The sequence below is a fragment of the Leucopleurus acutus genome (assembly GCF_964270905.1).
Source record: "Leucopleurus acutus genome assembly, chromosome: 2".
NCBI lineage: Eukaryota > Metazoa > Chordata > Mammalia > Artiodactyla > Delphinidae > Leucopleurus > Leucopleurus acutus.
The window spans coordinates 184,133,785-184,151,514 of record NC_139143.1 but is presented as its reverse complement, the minus strand read 5'-3'; the positions used below and the strand labels follow the sequence as shown (position 1 = coordinate 184,151,514).

The following is a 17,730-nucleotide window of genomic DNA, read 5'->3' as shown; positions in this document are numbered from 1 at the left end:
GTGACCACATTCCAGGCAGAATGAGGCGTGTGAGCAGAGGCGGAAGGCTGAAACCTGCAGGGTGTCTTTGGGATGGTTTGGGGCCAGAAGATAGCGGCTGCCAGTGCTGGTTCAAGGAGTCTGAACTCTGGGCCATGGGCATACATTTAGATTCCCCCTCCTTTTTTTTTTTTTTTTTTTTTAAAAATAAGCTCTGAACCTCAGGTTGGCCCTTTAAATGAGGTTGGCTTCCCTAGAGCTGAGGAAGGAAGATTGAGTAGTCATTAGGTATTACTCTAAATTCACCCCGGCTAGTGACTAGATTTCTTGTTAACCTGAGGTAAGGAATTTTTGGATGAGAGAGCCATCCGTAACTAAGTCTGCACATTATCTGTCTGGAAGCCAGCAAGCATTATTATCCATGAGGCGCTCCCCTAGCTGGGCGCTTTGTGGCCTGGTCCCTTGGAGGGACCTTTTCCCGCAGGGCCAGTTGTGGGTACATATGAGTGGGTGGGGAAGTAGGAAGCCTTTGATCTGTGTTTTGCCTGATTACCCTTTTTAAAAAAATATTTATTTTTGGCTGTGCTGGGTCTTAGTTGCGGCACATGGGATCTTTTTTTTTTCAGTTGTGGCATGTGGACTTCTTAGTTGTGGCATGAGGACTCTTAGTTGCAGCATGCATGCGGGATCTAATTCCCCGACCAGAGATCGAACCCGGGCCCCCTGCATTGGGAGTGCGGAGTCTTACCCACTGGGCCACCAGGGAAGTCCCTGATTCCCTTGTTTTTTACTTGCTATAGGCTGCCATTTCTCCTCATTCTTTTCTGTGTGTCCTCTCCTTTCTAGACCACCTCCTTTGCTGTCTGTGCTTCAGCTTCTTTAATTTTTCATTGCATGGATTGCCTGCAGTTCTTTCCACTTCTCCACTCTGTACAGCAGCCATGGAAACCTGGGGCCGTCTGCCTTTGTGACAGATTTGGGTATTGAAAAATAGGGCGGATGATTCAGATTGCAAACGTTGCTCTTCACAAGTTATATACTTTCCTCCCTTTAAGTCGGTTTCACCTGATAAGGAATGTGTCTCATGTTTTTGCCCCCTTATGCTCATTTTCTCCCCAAGTGTGGATATAGGGTTGTTTCTGGGCTCTCTGGGATTATTAGCTTCTCCTTTTGTTAAGTCTTAAGGTAAGTGGAGCCCCATGTGAATAGATGTTCTTGCAAAAGTCTGAAAAATAAGTTGGGTGCATTTGCTCAGAATCTGCCAAAATGCTAGCTTTGAATACTTCTTTAGATGCCAATGCACAAGTCTTAATCATTCAAAGGGGAAAATAATTAAGTTTCTTGTATTAGTGTGTCTTTGGAGGAAAAGACTTGCTCTCCTTTCTTCTGGGTTCTCTTACCAGTTAATGGTTGCTGGGTGGTTGTTGTCTGTACTCCCAGTTCTTGAGAATACATTTCAGACAGATTTAAGTGACTCAGAAATTGACTTGTGTTGCACAAATGAACAACTTTATAAAACGGCTGTTTCCCCAGCACTTTGGAGATGGGGACCCTGCCTGCCTTTGTTTTTATTCCCAGTGGCCAGCACAGTGCCTTAGGCGCAGGGGAGGGATCAGTATGTACTGGGTTGGCCAAAAAGTGCATTCGGGTTTTTCCATAAAAACCCGAATGCACTTTTTGGCCAACCCAGTATGTGTAAAGGGTTGATTTCCATAGCTGGGAGAGAGAGAGATCTAGCTGCACCCTTGTGACTAATCCTTCAGTCCGCTTTGGAGTCATCTTGTGCTTTTGGATTTAAGTAATTATAGAAACTGGGTCTGAAAAGGACCTTCAGCGGTGGTCCTGTTCATGCCTTTGCTCTCTGACTGGTTATTACACCTGCGAGTGAGGGTGCAGAGGAGAACCTGCAGAGGGGGCTTTCCAGAGGAGAGAGTATAAATTCCTCTTGATGACCAACTTTACAGTGGCTCTCTGACGTGGTATGGAATACACCCATTTTGGGGGAGGGGGAGGGCGGTGGGTAAGGAGAGCTTGTTAAAAATTGCAAATTTCTGTTTCAGACCCAGGAGCCTGCATTTCATCCTAGGTGATTCAGATGTTAATGGTCCTCTGGTGGAATAGTAGCCTAAACTAGGGGTCTGTAAACCGGCCAACTGGCCAGATCCCCCTGCTAGCTGAGAATGGCTTTTCCATTTTTAAAGGCTTGTAAAGAAACAAAACAAAAGGAGAATATACAGTAGACAGGATAAGTCCTGAGATATTTACTATCTGGCTCATTAGAGTTAGATCCCTGCCTAAATCCTTCATCTGCTGGTAAGCTTCAGCTGTTATTTACATGTCAGTGGGCTGGTCAGGAAATTAGTACAGAGAATGCACATTGGTATAGCCTGGGTCTAGATGTGAAACTCTCCCTTTACCCTTCATTGATTTGCACACAACAGGCAACTGCTGCATTTGTTGGATGAACATGTTATGGTATTTTTATTTTTTAGGTGCTGTTGAATTAGAAAACTTGCCTTTAAAGAAAGATGCCTTGAAAGAACTGGAATTACCATTTGAAGTCAAAGCTGGTATGTGGAACAAGGGAGTGGGAGGCAGTTTTGAGTCTTTTATCGATTGGGACGTGAAAACTGAGAGCCCTTGAGTTTGGCTCTGTTGGACCAGGAAGAGGCAGGGTTGGAAGGATAGAGTTTAGATCAGTCTTCAAGTGTGGTCTCTAGGCCACTAGTATCAGGATGATCTTGGGGGTGGTGGTGGGGAGGTCAGGTGGCCCCCAGACTTACTGAATCAGAGTCTCTGAGGGAGTGTTGTTGAACCTGCATCTTTAATAAGCACCCCAGGTGATTCTTATGTTTACTGAAGTCTGAGAACTTCCATCCTAGATACAGGGGGTTCTTATTTTCAGAGAATTCATATTACTAAGAGACAGTTTACTCTATTGAATGAAAGGTGGGCTCTGGAACTGTATGCTTGCGTTTCTATTCCATATCTGCCATTTTCTGGCTGTGTGACCTTGGGGAGGTTCCCTAACCACTCTGTGAGTGCATCCTCATCTTAGGATGGGATAATACTAGTACCTATATCATAGGTTTGTTGAGAGGAATACCTGAGTTAGTGCATTAAAATGACTAGAACAGTGCCCGGCACACTCAGTCGATGTTTGCAGTTATTATTGGAGTCTTGCAGTTACTAGATTTGGTAAGGAAACAAGAATTAACACGGAATAAAAATATTCTGTATTAAGTGACCACTTATAAAATTAGTCCCTCTTTAGACACTGTTCGTCATTGAACAAGCCTGTTGATATCAGTCAGTCTTTCCCTTATTTTGAGGGTACTTATGTTACAATAAAGTGCAAGTACAATGCAAATCAGTTGCTAGGTGAAATAAAATAGAAATCTTGCAAGAGATTTAGGCTTTCTTGAAGTCAATTCAGGTCATAGGTGAACTGCCAGAATCACAAGCAAAGGCACTGACAAGTTAGAATCTGAAAGAAACTCTCAAGAATGATGAAACAGTGGATACTTCCAAGAGAGTTCTTATTTGACTATCAAAGGATTAAGAGAGGCTCTTAGGGAAAATTGATGTTTTCTAATATTTTGGCAAAAGTGACCCTTTTTATGCTTGTTCTGCAAAAATAAAATGTAACAGAAGTTATATTTTGCTGTGTCCTCCCAATTAATTTAGGTTAGAATTGCAACTGTACACTAATTATTGTTAAAATTCTTTGTTGTGAAAATTGGTGTATGGTTTCAGTTATAATATAAATTTTATTAAATGTAAAAAACTTTCATTTTTATAAAGTCAAAATTAAAATATTTTTTCATTATTTGTTGTAAGATTTCTTCATCTGTTACTGGATTACACAGTTGATCTTTTGGTGTTAATGATACTCTGTTATCTTAAATATAACACATCGATCCTGCTCGAATTCTAGATCTTAGACAGTAATGATAACAGTCTGATAACATGTGTTGCTTTCAGAGGTAGACTGTTAGTTGGGCTGTGTGGATCTTTGAGAAATGGTAGAACTTGGGAAATAAGTGTCACAATTCTACCAGGCCATTTATAGCTTTCCCATCAGCCCGAGTTCTCATGAAGAATCAGAATTCTTTCTCGATAGAGTACCACTGCAACGTGACCTACGTTTCGGTTGCTGTGTTCAAGATTGGGCATATTGCTGAGTCTGGTAACTCCCAATAAGTACCTATCAACCAGCTAATTAATAATGAACAAGAGATGAGTGTGTGCCCACGGTCTAGTACAGGTGCCATGGGAAGAAAAGACACCCCAGGGAAGTTTACGATGTAGTCCTGTTGGGGAAGAGGTATTTTCCAGAGGGAGATGTTGCATTAGATGTGAAAAAGTTACACTGACCTTTTTCCATCTTCTGCTTTATTATGCCTCGTTCTTACAGATCTCAGCCCACTAATGTTTGTTTCACATGTACGAAAACTTGCTACTTGTTTTCTTAAATTAAAAAGTAAATGGTAATAATACTCCTTAAAGAAAACTAGAATACAGAAAAATAGAATTTAAAAATGTGTGCAGACAGTTAACAAGACTTTCCTTTTCACAGGCTTAATTGGGAAGGTAACCCTTCAGATTCCCTTCTATCGCCCCCATGTGGACCCTTGGGTGATCTCCATCTCCAGCCTTCACTTAATTGGAGCCCCTGAAAAAATACAGGATTTCAATGATGAAAAGGAGAAGCTGTTGGAAAGGGAACGCAAGAAAGCTCTCCTTCAAGCCCTGGAGGAAAAGTGGAAGGCAAGGCAGAAATCCTTTTGGCCATGAGAGTGGTGGTGGTGAGACTTGAAATGAGTGAAGCACTAGATTCTGCTAACACCGGCTCTTTCCTTTGTAGAACGAACGCCAGCAGAAAGGGGAGTCCTACTGGTATTCAGTTACTGCCTCGGTAGTTACGAGAATTGTGGAGAATATTGAAGTAAGTCCTAATGGCTTTTATAAAGTATGAACACAGAAGGGATCGCTCAGGCTTAAGTGCATTTCACGTCCGTGGTTGCTGTTTCCTGTGGGTTTAACTGATAACAGGGTGTCTGCGGAGAGCGCTGATTGCTCATGTGTGCCTTTTCATAGGCGGTGCCAGAGGGAAAACCTGAAAAGCGAGTCCAGCTCTGGGCAGACACAGGTTTTTCTTGCTTCAGTTAGTGTGAGTAGGAGTTTTCATTTCATTGACATTTCACTTCATTTTCTTTACGAATATCGGAACCCTACTTGCTGAAGGATTTACCTCCCAAGAAGCCAGGTCACCTGAGTCTTCATGACTAAATCACTTAATCTCTTAGTCTCAGTTTCTTCATCTGTACAATGAGGGGGGTTGGATGTGGTTTCCAGTTGATTCCGTAGTGCACTGTGAACAGCCCAGTAAGATACTTGCTCTCACTGATGTGTCTGGAGGCAGTTGGTTGAGTTTCAGTGCTAGGGCTGTCGGCCCTCTTTTCTGCTTTAATTATTGTTTTGTTTGTCCTCAAAAACTAGAGCAGGGTTCACACTAATTTTCAGTGTGTCGTAAGTGTTAGCCCATGCTTCTTACCTCCAGGGTTTTCTTGCAGTACCAAAGTGACACAGGCCACATGTTTTTAAGGTGTCCCACTTCCCCCCAAAATACAGGCTGAGGTTGCTGGATTCATAACTTTGATAACATTGGGGGAAAAGATCAGTACGTTTGAGGTGACTGCTTTGAAATCTTTTCCAGGCAGTTATTTATTTATTTATCTATTTTAGCTGTCATTGATTTTTAAAAAAATTCCTCATTATTTTTATTTTATTTTTTAATAATAGCTTTATTGAGATTTAGTTCACATACTGTAAAGTTCACACTTTTAAAGTGTACAGTCTAGTGTTTTTGGTATATTTACAAGGTTGGGCATCGATCACCACTGTCTAATTCCAGAACATTTTCATCATACCCAACTAGTAGCCACTTCCAATTCCCCTCGCCCTCCAGCCCCCTACAACCACTAATCCACTTTGTGGATTTGCCTAGTCTGGACATTTCACATCAGTGGGCTGTACTGGCCTTTTAGCATAATGCTTTCAAGGTTCATCCACGTTGTGGCATGTATCAGGACTTTATTCTTCTTATGACTGAATAATATATTCCATTGGATGGATTGCCAAAGATAAACAAAGCTGGAGTAAAGTTAAAGTGGTGAAAACAGACTTTATTCAGTGACTTCTGACAGTAGGGGAAGGAGCAGAACCCCATTCCAGTTTGTACAGAGGTGACCAGGCCTTTTAAAGGGAGAATGGGGACGGAGTGGGGGTGGGGAGAGGGCTCAGATGAAAAATTACAAAGGGTTGGTCAGTGTAGATATGATTAGGCCAGCTGTGTCCGCTAGCTGGGCTTCTGTCCTCCCAGAGAGAGGGGAGACAGAGGCTCCGTCCTTCCTGATGATTCCATTTCCAGGGAGTGGCATTTAGGTCCTTGAGTTGTAGGAGACACATCACATAGGGACAGAGAAAGCGTTCGCAGTTGGAAGCCCTTTTTGGTAAATGCTCTAAGAAGGGGGTCGGGTGTGCTCTTGTCAGGCGTCGGCTAGAACACACAGCCCTGAGCTTTTCTAGATGGGAACTCAGGAAGGGGATGGAATGTCCTGGGGACTCAGCCTTAGGCTGCTAGAAGCCTATGTTAAAATTTGGTAGGGTCTCTTAGGGTAGGCGTTTGAATGGAGTGCTCATACCTAGAGTTTTTGCAGTTCTCATGATAGACCACATTTTGTTTATCCGTTTGTCAGTTGATGGACATTTGGGTTGTTTCCACTTTTTGGCTATAAGGAATATTGCTGCTATAAACAGTCATGTGTATGGTTTTGTGTGAACGTATGTTTTCAGTTCTCTTGAGTATATGCCCAAGAGTGGAATTGTTGAGTCTTATGGTAACTATATGTTAAATTTTTTGAGGAACTATTTTACAGTTTCACCAGTAATGTGTGAACATTTCAATTTTTCCACATCCTGATCAGGATTTGTTACTGTCTGTCTTTTAATAGCGGCCATATTAGTGGGTGTGAAGTGAAATCTCAGTGTGGTTTTGATTTGCGTTTCCTTAATGGTTAATGTTGTTGAGCATCTTTTCATGTGCCTATTGGCCATTTGTATCTCTTTTGGAGAAATGTCTGTCCAAATCCCATTTCCATTAAAAAAAAAGTATTTATTTTTAACTATTGAGTAGTAAGAGTTCTTTATATATCCTGGATTTTAGTCCCTTATCATCAGATATATGATTTGCAAATATTTTCTCGCATTCTATGGGTTGTCTTTTCACTTTCTGTTATTATTTTTTAATTCATTGAAGCAGAGTGCTTTTTCTGTAGCCCCACTATAGGGGCAAGGGGTAATAAATAAGGTCAAAATGGAAATGCCCTGCTGGTGTTCCTGTGTCCAGGTTTGAGGACACAGAGGCAAGATTAAGATATCATAAGAGAGGGAGGGACAGTTATCTAGATACAATGGTACTACTTTATTTCAGTGTTTAAGGTGTTTTCTGAAACGGTTTGATGAAAGTATTGTAACTCTCTTCTTGAGAAGGCACTGATCACAAGGAAGTGTCATTCATGTCCAGTTAGATTATCGGGTGTGTGTGTGACATAAACTATGCGTTTGTGTAAAATGCCTGCTGTGGATTACTTAAGTAGACTCCTGCCTGTGGTATTCTACCTGCAGCAGTTGTCTAAATGTGTTTTTTTTTTCCCGCTGCAGTTAAAAATTCAAGATGTCCATTTGCGCTTTGAAGATGGTATTACCAATCCTTCCCATCCTTTTGCGTTTGGCGTCTGCATTAAGAATGTGTCCATGCAGAATGCTGTGAACGAGCCTGTGAGTATGAAATAACGACTGCAAACTGGGAAGAAAGCGCTCGGTCTGGAGCATTTAGGGCTCTGCCTTGTGTCCTTTTGTGTTAGCTAAATGAGACCACGATCTTCTTCTCCATGTTCTTTGGAGGGTGTGGATGGATGTCTCTTGTCTCCTTTGCTGAAATAGGGAAACAGTTAATTTCTTCTGACCTGTTCTTATTTAATTCATCCATTAAACGTTGGCACATTTTGTACACGAAGAAACTGAGGTGCAGAAAGGATCTTATCTTTGATTTTCTTCTTACATTACATGCACTCTCGGGGTATGCTCATTCTGTTTCATAGTTTCGGCAGCCTCCTGGGAATATTTGCCGATGGCACCCGCATCTCCAAGGGCCATTCTCCACCCCTCTTCTGACCTTCAGATTCAAGGTCTCTAACTACCTATGGGACGCCTCTGTGGTATTTAGGCTCGTTATAATCAAAATGATCCCATTATATTCCACCTACCCATTTCACTCCCTGAAACCAGCTGTTTTCCTTCATTCTCTAACATGTTACCGAATGTTACAAACACACATATGAAAACTGACATCGTTAGAGCCCTTCTATGTGCCAAGCACTGCTGTTAGTGCTTCACATGACTTATCTCATTGAATTCCCAGTAACCTCCACCACTGTTATCCTTGCACTACAGCCGAGGACGCTGAGGAGCAGAAGGATGAGTGAGTGGTGGGCTTGGGTCTGGAGCCCAGGTGCACCGCTGTAGATCAGGGGTTGGCAAACTGTGGCCTGGGGGCCAAATCTGCCCCGCCTACTTTTGTAAATTAAGACTTAGTGCATCACTGCCACGCCCGTTCATTTACATGTTGTTAAGGCTGCTTTTGTGCTGCCGTGGCAAAGCTGAGTAGCTGCAGCAGAGAACGAATGGCCCCCAAAGCCTAAATGTTTGCTCTCTGGCCCTTTACAGAACAGGTTTGCCAGCCCTGCTTCAGAGCACGCGTTCTTACCCATGACGCTAGTCCCTAGAAGCCTGTGCTCATCCCTTCACTTCTTATTCCTCAGTTTCCATATGCATTTGGTCACAGTGTCCTGCCAGTTTTTCCCACAAAACGTGTCAAATGTGGCTCTTACGCTTATCCTCACCGCGACTGTCTGAGTTCAGGATCCTGCCAGCTTCTGCCTTGCTCAGTAAAGTCCTGACGTCCGTGACCTCCTTGCTTCCATCCTAGGCTCTTGATTCGTTCTGTGCCAATGCTTCTCAACCTTTCCCACGTCACGGCACACAGAGAAGGATCATGGTATTTGTACAGGACACTGGGGCAAATGGATGTGGCTGCTTGGGGCTGGAGGTGCTTAGCTCAGAGTAACCGAATACAGTGGACCCTCGAACAACATGGGTTTGAACTGTGCAGGTCCACTTAGATGCAGATTTCTTTCACTAAATACATACCACAGTATTACATGATCCTTGGATGTAGTACCTCGAATACGGAGGGCTGACTATAAAGTTATACGTGGATTTTCCACTTCACGGAGGGTCGGCGCCCTTAACTCCCATGTTGTTCAAGGGTCGCTGTATTCCTAAAATGTAACTCGATCGTATAAACTTGCTCATTATCTTGACACACCCATGACTCCGTCGGGGGAAGCTCCACTTCGCACTGTTGCTAGAGTTCTGTTTCTAAAACCCATACCGGGTCCTGGTGTGCATGCCTGCGTCAGAACCCTCAGTGGCTCCAAGTCCCTTCAAGTATGATGTCCAGACTCCTTAATATGACAGACTTCTTATTGTATTTGTTTCCTAGGGCTATGATAGTAAATCACCACAAACTAGATGGCTTAAAACAACAGAGATTTATTTTCCTTAGTTCTGGAGGCCTGAGTCCAAAATCAAGGTGTTGGTAAGGTTGGTTCGCCCTGGAGGCTCTGAGGGAGAGACTGTCCCATGCCTCTCTCCTTGCTTCTGGCGGATGCCTTGGTGTTCCTTGGCTTGTGGATACATCACTCCAGTCTCCGCCTCCATCTTCATATGGCCTTCTTCCCCATGTGTCTGTTTTCTCTTCTTATAAGGACACCAGTGATTAGATTAGAGCCCAACCCAATCCAGTATGACCTCATTTTAATTTGATTACATCTGCAAAGACCCTATTTCCAAGTAAGGTCTCATTCACAGGTTCTGGGACGACATGAATTTTGGGGAGTGCGGGGGGGACTATTCAACCTAGTACACCTAGTAACGTTCCAACCTACATTCCTCAACACTTAACTAGCTCCTCACTTCAAGTGTGTGTCCATACACGTGAGCCGATACTGCCCCATCCCTGAGCATAGTGCTGCAGTTACACAGATGTGCTCGCCGTCCTCTGCAGCTGTCAGGCCTTTTGTGTCGTTGGCCCCACTCCTTGAAATGTGTCCCAGTCCCTCCTTCCCATCCTTTGTCTGAAACATACACATCTTTTGATATTCATCTGCACAGTGACTTTTTCTGTTTGTTTGCTCGTGGCATCTCATATATTCTTCCTCTGCTTCCCTCTGCTTAATTAAAATTATTTGCATGTTTGTCTTTCCAGTTAGTTAGATTCTGAACTCTGTAACCATGTTTTCATTCAGTTTTGTATCCTCAGCACCATGCAAAGCACCCGGTGCATGATTCCTCACAAATGGCCTGTTGAATGAATGGGTAAGTTTGTGAATAAAGAATCATCTTATTTTCTTCCCTGTCTTCCCTCAGGTACAGAAGTTAATGCGGAAAAAGCAGTTAGATGTGGCAGAGTTTAGCATCTATTGGGATGTCGATTGCACTTTATTGGGGGATTTGCCTCAGGTGGAGTTACAGGTATGATTGTGGCAGGGCTTTGTTATAACACAGCACGGCAGTAAAGTGGTGTAGTATTGTTGCCACATAAGGTTTTGTTCTCTGTGTCTCTGTTCCCATTCCCACCCCCTCTCCCTGTGTAGGCATTCGCTCTCAAGTATGTATGCTTGAGGTACTTGCTGTGTCTGTAACTCTGAACAATATATAGGGATTTGTGTATGTTTTACATTTATAGTGTATTATTGATTTCTTTGTTTGCTTTTTTTCACTTAAATCTGTGTTTTTAAGATTGATCAGTATTGCTGCTTATACTTCTGCTTCATTGCTTCTGACTATTACATGGTATTCCACTGCATGCACTTACCATATTAGCGTTCTCCACTCTCTTAGCCACCAGTGTACTAAGCATCCAGATTTTGAATGAATGAAGCACCAGATCTGGTTCTTAAAGAAGAGCTTTCTTACAACATTTTGCGTTGAAATTTCACCTTCGGTGGCATTCCTTTGAGAAATACTTAGAAAGTCATTATAAATCATTGGATATAAAGTATTACTGTTTGTGAAGGATATTTTAAAAAACTCAGTTTAATCTTTTTGTAAAGAAATTGTAGGTGGTTTAAGTGAAATGGAGAAAAAGGACTCATATTTCCCTCAGCCACGATTATCTTTGGCTTGCATGCTGTTGTGCAGAATGGTTTTTGTTTTGCTAATTTGATTAAATAAATACTGTGCACCCATACAGTAGAACAGTATGCAACTATAAAAATAAAGGCAAAGATCTTTATGATGAATACGTAATAGTCTCTAAGATACAGTATTAAGTTTAAAAAACAAGATAAAAGAGCATATATATGCCATTTGTGTAAGAATGGTTTAAAAAACCAGAAAATTAGCATTTGGCTGACTGTGTACAGAATGCTTCTGGTGGAGTACATAAGAAACTGGTGTCATTGGTTGCCTGTGAGTAGGGTAACTGGGTGGCTGGAGGATGGGAGTCGGAAGGAGAAGTTGCACTTTTTTTGCCTTTTAAATTTTAAACCAGGTGGATGGTTTAAAATACACCTCGTGTATTACCTGTAAGAAATATAAATAAAAATTTTAAAATGCTAGAGAGCTTTAGATTCCCAGTTTTATCCTGCTTTTGGATTCTGATATAACATGCTGTAGATTAGACAGCATTCCAACAGGTGACTTGATCCTGAAAACATTTGCTATGATGACAGCCATTCTTGTGACACTCAGGAGGCCATGGACAAGAGCAAGGAGAGTCGAAATCATCACTACATCTTGGAGCCTGTGTGCGCGTCTGCTCTTCTGAAGAGAAACTGCTCTAAAGAGCCTCTGAGGTCTCGGCACACTCCCCGTATTGAATGTGATATTCATCTGGAGACCATTCCCTTGAAACTCTCTCAGGTTCCCTGTTTCTCCCTGTAACTCTCGGACTGGTAACTGGGGTGAAGGAAGCGTGTTGATAGAAGGGTCTGGATACTTCGAGGTCCCCTCGTGGGAAAGGAAGCGTGCATGAGACTAGGCTGTGGTGGGTGGAGAACCCACTGTCTTTATACAGTCGGATTGGGTGGGTCTCAGGTTAGTTTTGATTTGATATTTTAAGTGCTGAACAAAGAGTACAAGAGAGACAGTAAATTTACGTACTTTACTGACTGTTCAGAGAGACGTTGACACTTGGTGCCAGAGTTTAGCCTTGCAGTTTGCACTGGATTTCAGCTCAGTGGGTTGACTAATTTGACTTGTTCCTGTGACGTATATGTCTTAACTGAGCAAAAGAAACAAACCAATTCTAACCTAGTGTCTCTTAACCTCTAATAAAAAGTTGCAATACCGGCAAATCATGGAATTCCTCAAGGAGCTGGAACGAAAGGAGAGGCAGTTGAAGTTCCGAAAATGGAAACCCAAAGTGCCCGTATCTGAGAAGTAAGGCTTGTCGATTAAGTGTTGTGTCTGAAATGCATTTTCTAGCATGTTCTTTTTTTGGACCTAGATCAGAAATATGCCTCACTGTCTTTTACACATGGTTGGAGATAAAAGTACAGTCGACTTTTCTGGGCTTTAAAATGCCATTTCTGTTGTTTATCATCATTGACATGCTACTGTATATCTCTTTGGTGTCGCGGGTTTACTCTTAGGTCGAGCGTAGTGGAATTCAGGAGGTCCTCTCAGCCTCATTTAGTAAGGAGACTGGCGTTGCTCTGGTGGGCTCTGATTGTGTGGTAAATACTTTGCAGCACTCTTGAACCTACTTCCCTGTGTCTTTTCTCCTAAGTTGTTTGGTCAGCATTTATATAGTACACTTGATAACATCTATAGCAAAAATAAATCTTTTTTTATGTAGATGTGCTAAACTTGACGAGTCAATATATTAAAACTTTTTTTAGATGCTGTGTATTTCCAGTCTTCCTTGAAATATTCCATTTAAAATCTTTAATAGTCAAATCCTTGCTGATTATCTTACGATGGTATTTACTGTATAGCCACCACTTGATTTTCTGTGGTAGGGGCTGATGTTATGGGTGATTCAGACCAATAGAGTAATGTGTTATAATCGGTGCATAAACTGAGGATCCAGTAGATCAACTTTCCACATATGTTGAGGTTCGCCTAATATTATTTGAGTTTGAGGCATAAACAGATGGCTGACAAGAGAAGAGATGTCTCAGAAGGGGAGTGGTGTGTTGTGGATTGCTCTGGGTCAATAGCATTTTCATCGCTTTTATTGTAAATAACTAGGTGGTTATGAACTGTTTCAGCTGCCGAGAGTGGTGGTATTTTGCTTTGAATGCCAACCTGCATGAGATCCGGGAGCAGAGGACGCGCTGCACGTGGGACTTCCTGTTGCGCCGGGCCCGCGATGCCGTGTCCTACACTGACAAATACTTTACCAAGTTGAAAGGAGGCTTGCTGTCTGCAGACGACAAGGTGAGGAGGCTGTTGTCTCTCATTTCTCGTCTCCAGTCAGAGGGTAAGGATGTCTCTCAAAGGCTGAAGAAAAGGGAACCTGTGAAGAAGTAAAGTCTTTGTTCGGGATCATAGTTTTACAGGATAAAGTCGGTCTTATTAGGGTGAGAGCTTCTTGGAAGGCCCAGCTTTGCCTTGGCAGGAAGCACCTTCTGTTGCTTGAGGAGAGCTGGGCCATGGGGTGGGAGGAAGAGAAAGGGGCCGTGGTCCTGCCAGGCCTACCCACTCCCCGCCCCCCCCAGCTCTCCGTGCGGGGCCCAGAGAGACATTCCATCTAGTCACTCAGGTCTCTTCAACACCTGATCCTAATTCTTTTCTTGCAAAGTCTATAACTAATCTCTGTAGACTTTGGCCCACATTTTCCCTAATCCCAATAGACTTGATTGAGCTTGGGGTTTTGGAGGTAGAGGCTAGGCCGAGGGTGTGAAGTAGGGGTGAAGGCAAGCTTCTGTTTTAGCTACCTGCAGGACCAGAGACCCTTAGAACCAGCAGTCCTGGAGCCCTGGTGTGAAGCTCCCTCCCTGCTCTAATCTGCCTCTGTCTCCTGGGGGAAGGCAGTAGGGAGTGTCTCCTCCTTGATTTGTTTCGGTTTTGTGAGAATCAGTTTTTATAATAGCAATTTAGACTGTTTCCGGTATTTTGGCTTGCGTACTATCTCTTAATTCACTCTTTCTTTAGGAAATCCTTCTAAGCTTCCCTTTAGCACCTGTCTTAGCTCGGGCTCCTATAACAACATGCCACAGACTGAGGGGCTTAAACAATAGACATTTATTTCTTAACAATTCTGGAGGCTTGAAAAGTCCATGATTAAGGTGCTGGCAGATTCGGTTCTTGGGGAAGACCAGCCTCCTGGCTTGTGGGTGGCCGCCTGCTCACTGTGTGCTCACTTGGCCTTTCCTGGGTAGAGAGAGATCTGTCTGCCTTCCCCTTCTTGTAAGGCAACTAATCCCATCATGATGGTTCCATGCTCATCGCCTCATCTAATAAACCTGTTCACCTCCCATGGGCGCCACCTTCAAATCCCATCACACTGGGGGTTAGGACTTCAACATACGAATTTTGGGGGGACACATTCAGCCTATGAGAGCACCCCACTGTGGTAACCAGTGGCAGTGCTGAACCCCTGGGTGTTTTCACCTCTTCTGCCAGCACCCCGGGCATGACCCACTCAATTTGCTAGTGCTTTTTTCACCAGTGTCAGGCATGGTTACTGACATAGAAACCTTATGAAAAGGATGGAATAAACCAGACCTTTTGTTTTGGATGGTTTTCTTAAAGGCACAGGCAAAGACATGGAGGGAGAGAAAAATCTAAATTACAACTGAGGTGAGCAAGTAAACACATATAATATCCTTTCTTAATCGTAGCGTATAAGAGACAGCTTAGGATAGCTACCTCTGCTTTCTTTTGCATCTTTGCATGTAGCTGGCCACCGCTGTTCTTTCCTAACTAGCATGAAACAAATGAAAATGACCACTTCCTTGGTAATGTCCCATATGAAACATAAAGGAGCTGGAGGAGGGCTTCCCTGGTGGCGCCGTGGTTGAGAGTCCGCCTGCCGATGCAGGCGACACGCGTTCGTGCCCTGGTCCGGGAGGATCCCACATGCCGCGGAGCGGCTGGGCCCGTGAGCCATGGCCGCTGGGCCTGCGCATCTGGAGCCTGTGCTCCACAACAGGGGAGGCCACAACAGTGAGAGGCCGGCGTACCGAAGAAAAAAAAAAAAAAGGAGCTGGAGGCCTACACACTTACTCTGTAAACTTGGTCCTCAGTTTCCTCATCTGAAGTGGGAAGAATAATAACTAGCCACCAGCTTGAATCAATTGAGGTAACACATGTGAAGGCACTTTGTAAACCGCCATTGCTGTGCAAACATGGGATACTCTGGCAGCACATGTTCTTCATTTCCCATTTTCAACTCAGTACTGTGTCTGCTCCCTCTGTACTTACCATTAGTCTCATCTCAGAGACCAGGTAGAATCTATCAGCGTTATATGGAAAAGCTTTTTAAACCAGAAACATAGCAATTATGGAATTAACTGTTTATCTTCATTGTTTCTTGGCCTTCGAAATGTTGGGAAACGTTGGAGGCCAGTTGGGTTTCTTCACAGTACTGGATTGGTTTGTGAAGGTGTCCCGTTTCTCTGGAGCTATAATACCTGTTTTGTTTGTTTGTTTTCACCCAAACAGGAGGAAGTGTGTCGGATTGAAGAGGAACAGAGCTTTGAGGAATTGAAGATTTTGCGTGAACTGGTTCATGAACGATTTCACAAACAGGAAGAACTGGCAGAGGTAGGAAATCCTCTGTGAAAAGATGTGTTCTGACCCATTAGGCTCTGAGTGCCTCTGTGGGCAGACAGAGAATAAGCAGCGGTGTATCACTTCCTGTTTCTGTCTTCGAGTACTCATATGTGCTCATTTTTGATTGACACAGAGCTTACGAGAGCCTCAGTTGTATTCTCCAGGAGAGTCTCCTGGAGACCCAGAACCCAGCGGAGGCAGCGGGATGCTGCAGTACCTTCAGTCCTGGTTTCCTGGCTGGGGCGGCTGGTATGGGCAGCAGAGCCCTGAAGGGAAACCAGTCGAGGGCCTGACTGCAGAGCAGCACGAACACTGGACTCCTGAGGAGATCCTGGGTAAGGCAGGGCTGGCCTTTACTTGCCCTTCTCGGCTATAGTGAAAGGAGACCCTTGGTTCATAATTCATCTGTTATTTGTGAAATGGCCCATGGTATATTTCAAATAGAAAAAAAGTAGAAGGACTTCCTTAGTCAGTGCAGTCGTTAAAAATCCGCCTGCCAGTGCAGGGGATATGGGTTCGATCCCTGGTCCGGGAAGATCCCACATGCTGCTGAGCAGATAAGCCCGTGCGCCACAACTACTGAGCCTGCGCTCTAGAGCCCACGTGCCACAACTACTGAAGCCTGCATGCTGCAACTACTGAAGCCCGCATGCCTAGAGCCTGTGCTCTGCAACAAAGAGAAGCCACCTCAGTGTGAAACCTGTGCACTGCAACGAAGAGTAGCCCCCGCTTACTGCAACTAGAGAAAGCCTGTGCACAGCAACAGAGACCCAACACAGCCAAAAAAAAAAAAAAAGACATTGGTAACGGTTTGTCTCATGTTTATAGAGTCAGAGAGAGGAAGTTTCAAGAGATACTTGTTTGCAACTCCATTACTGAATTTGTATATTAATATGGTTTCAGATCGATCTGAGTGGCAGTGATTGTAAGAGAATTAAATCTGAACAAGTTCAAAAGTTTTAAACTCTGAGGAGGCTTGAATACCAATCCGGAGCCACCTTTTACACCCAGGCTGTCCAGTATGGTAGCTGTAGTCACAAATGGCTATTTAAATTTATTAAACTAAAATAAAAAATTCACTTCCTCAGTTGACTTGCCACATGAGCCACAGTGCTCAAAGCCACTTGTGGTTAGTGGCCACTGTGTAGGACAGTGCAGTGTCGGACAGTGCACTGCATCGGGCAGTGCTGCCTTATAGTGTACTTTATCATGAATTTGGCATCGTCCCTCATTTGACAGTAAGTTGATCAGGGCCCTTATAAAACAGTTAGGGTCGTTTCCCATTGGTGAATAAAACAGTCACCCGTGACTTTGGAGTTCTCCCCTGAAAGGGGAAAATAGTTAAGTAATGTCATAATGACTGTGATCAGCGCTTTTTAAATTTTCCCATGTGTTTTCTTAAAGTCTTTTTTTCCTCACATTTAGGCTCCGAGGAGTTTTTTGACCCCACTGCAGACGCCTCTTGTATGAACACGTACACAAAGCGAGACCATGTCTTTGCCAAACTGAACTTACAGCTACAGCGAGGGACCGTGACTCTGCTGCACCAGGAGCTGGGAGCTGCCCAGATGAATCAGAGTGCTTTCATGCAGCTTGAGTTTTCAGGTATTGCTCCCAGAGAGCCACCTGATGCTCTGTATCTCTCTGGGCACGAGTGTCCACTTGAGTCTCATTATTTGCAGTAGTTATGTTCTAGAAAGTTGCGTGAATACTGACTCCGGGCTCCGAGGGGAAACACAAGGTTAGGTGCCTGCAAGCCTCTGGTCATCACATTCGTCAGCGGATCAGTATATAACCTTGTCCTATGAGTGTGTGTGTTTAAAGACACCTTATTTTGTT

The 17,730-nt window shown here is 43.6% G+C and overlaps 1 protein-coding gene across 8 annotated transcripts in view; it reads left to right on the top strand.

The window, feature by feature from the left end:
* Positions 1–17,730, top strand: part of VPS13D (vacuolar protein sorting 13 homolog D) — a 245,178-nt gene that overhangs the window by 7,346 nt on the left and 220,102 nt on the right. For 6 of the 8 annotated variants that reach the window (XR_014326029.1, XM_082834548.1, XM_082834549.1 and 3 more), the window contains exons 1-9: positions 4,794–4,927; positions 7,705–7,821; positions 10,534–10,638; positions 11,860–12,030; positions 12,449–12,549; positions 13,383–13,551; positions 15,781–15,882; positions 16,025–16,226; positions 17,317–17,496. Coding sequence is in view for 7 of the 8 variants with exons in the window: in XM_082834548.1 (XP_082690674.1) it covers positions 7,798–7,821; positions 10,534–10,638; positions 11,860–12,030; positions 12,449–12,549; positions 13,383–13,551; positions 15,781–15,882; positions 16,025–16,226; positions 17,317–17,496 (1,054 nt within the window). In the remaining variant the exon portion in view is untranslated. Of the gene's footprint in view, positions 1–2,471; positions 2,550–4,558; positions 4,750–4,793; positions 4,928–7,704; positions 7,822–10,533; positions 10,639–11,859; positions 12,031–12,448; positions 12,550–13,382; positions 13,552–15,780; positions 15,883–16,024; positions 16,227–17,316; positions 17,497–17,730 lie in introns of those variants that run through there. The other 2 variants (XM_082834553.1, XM_082834550.1) reach the window with 2 other exon arrangements.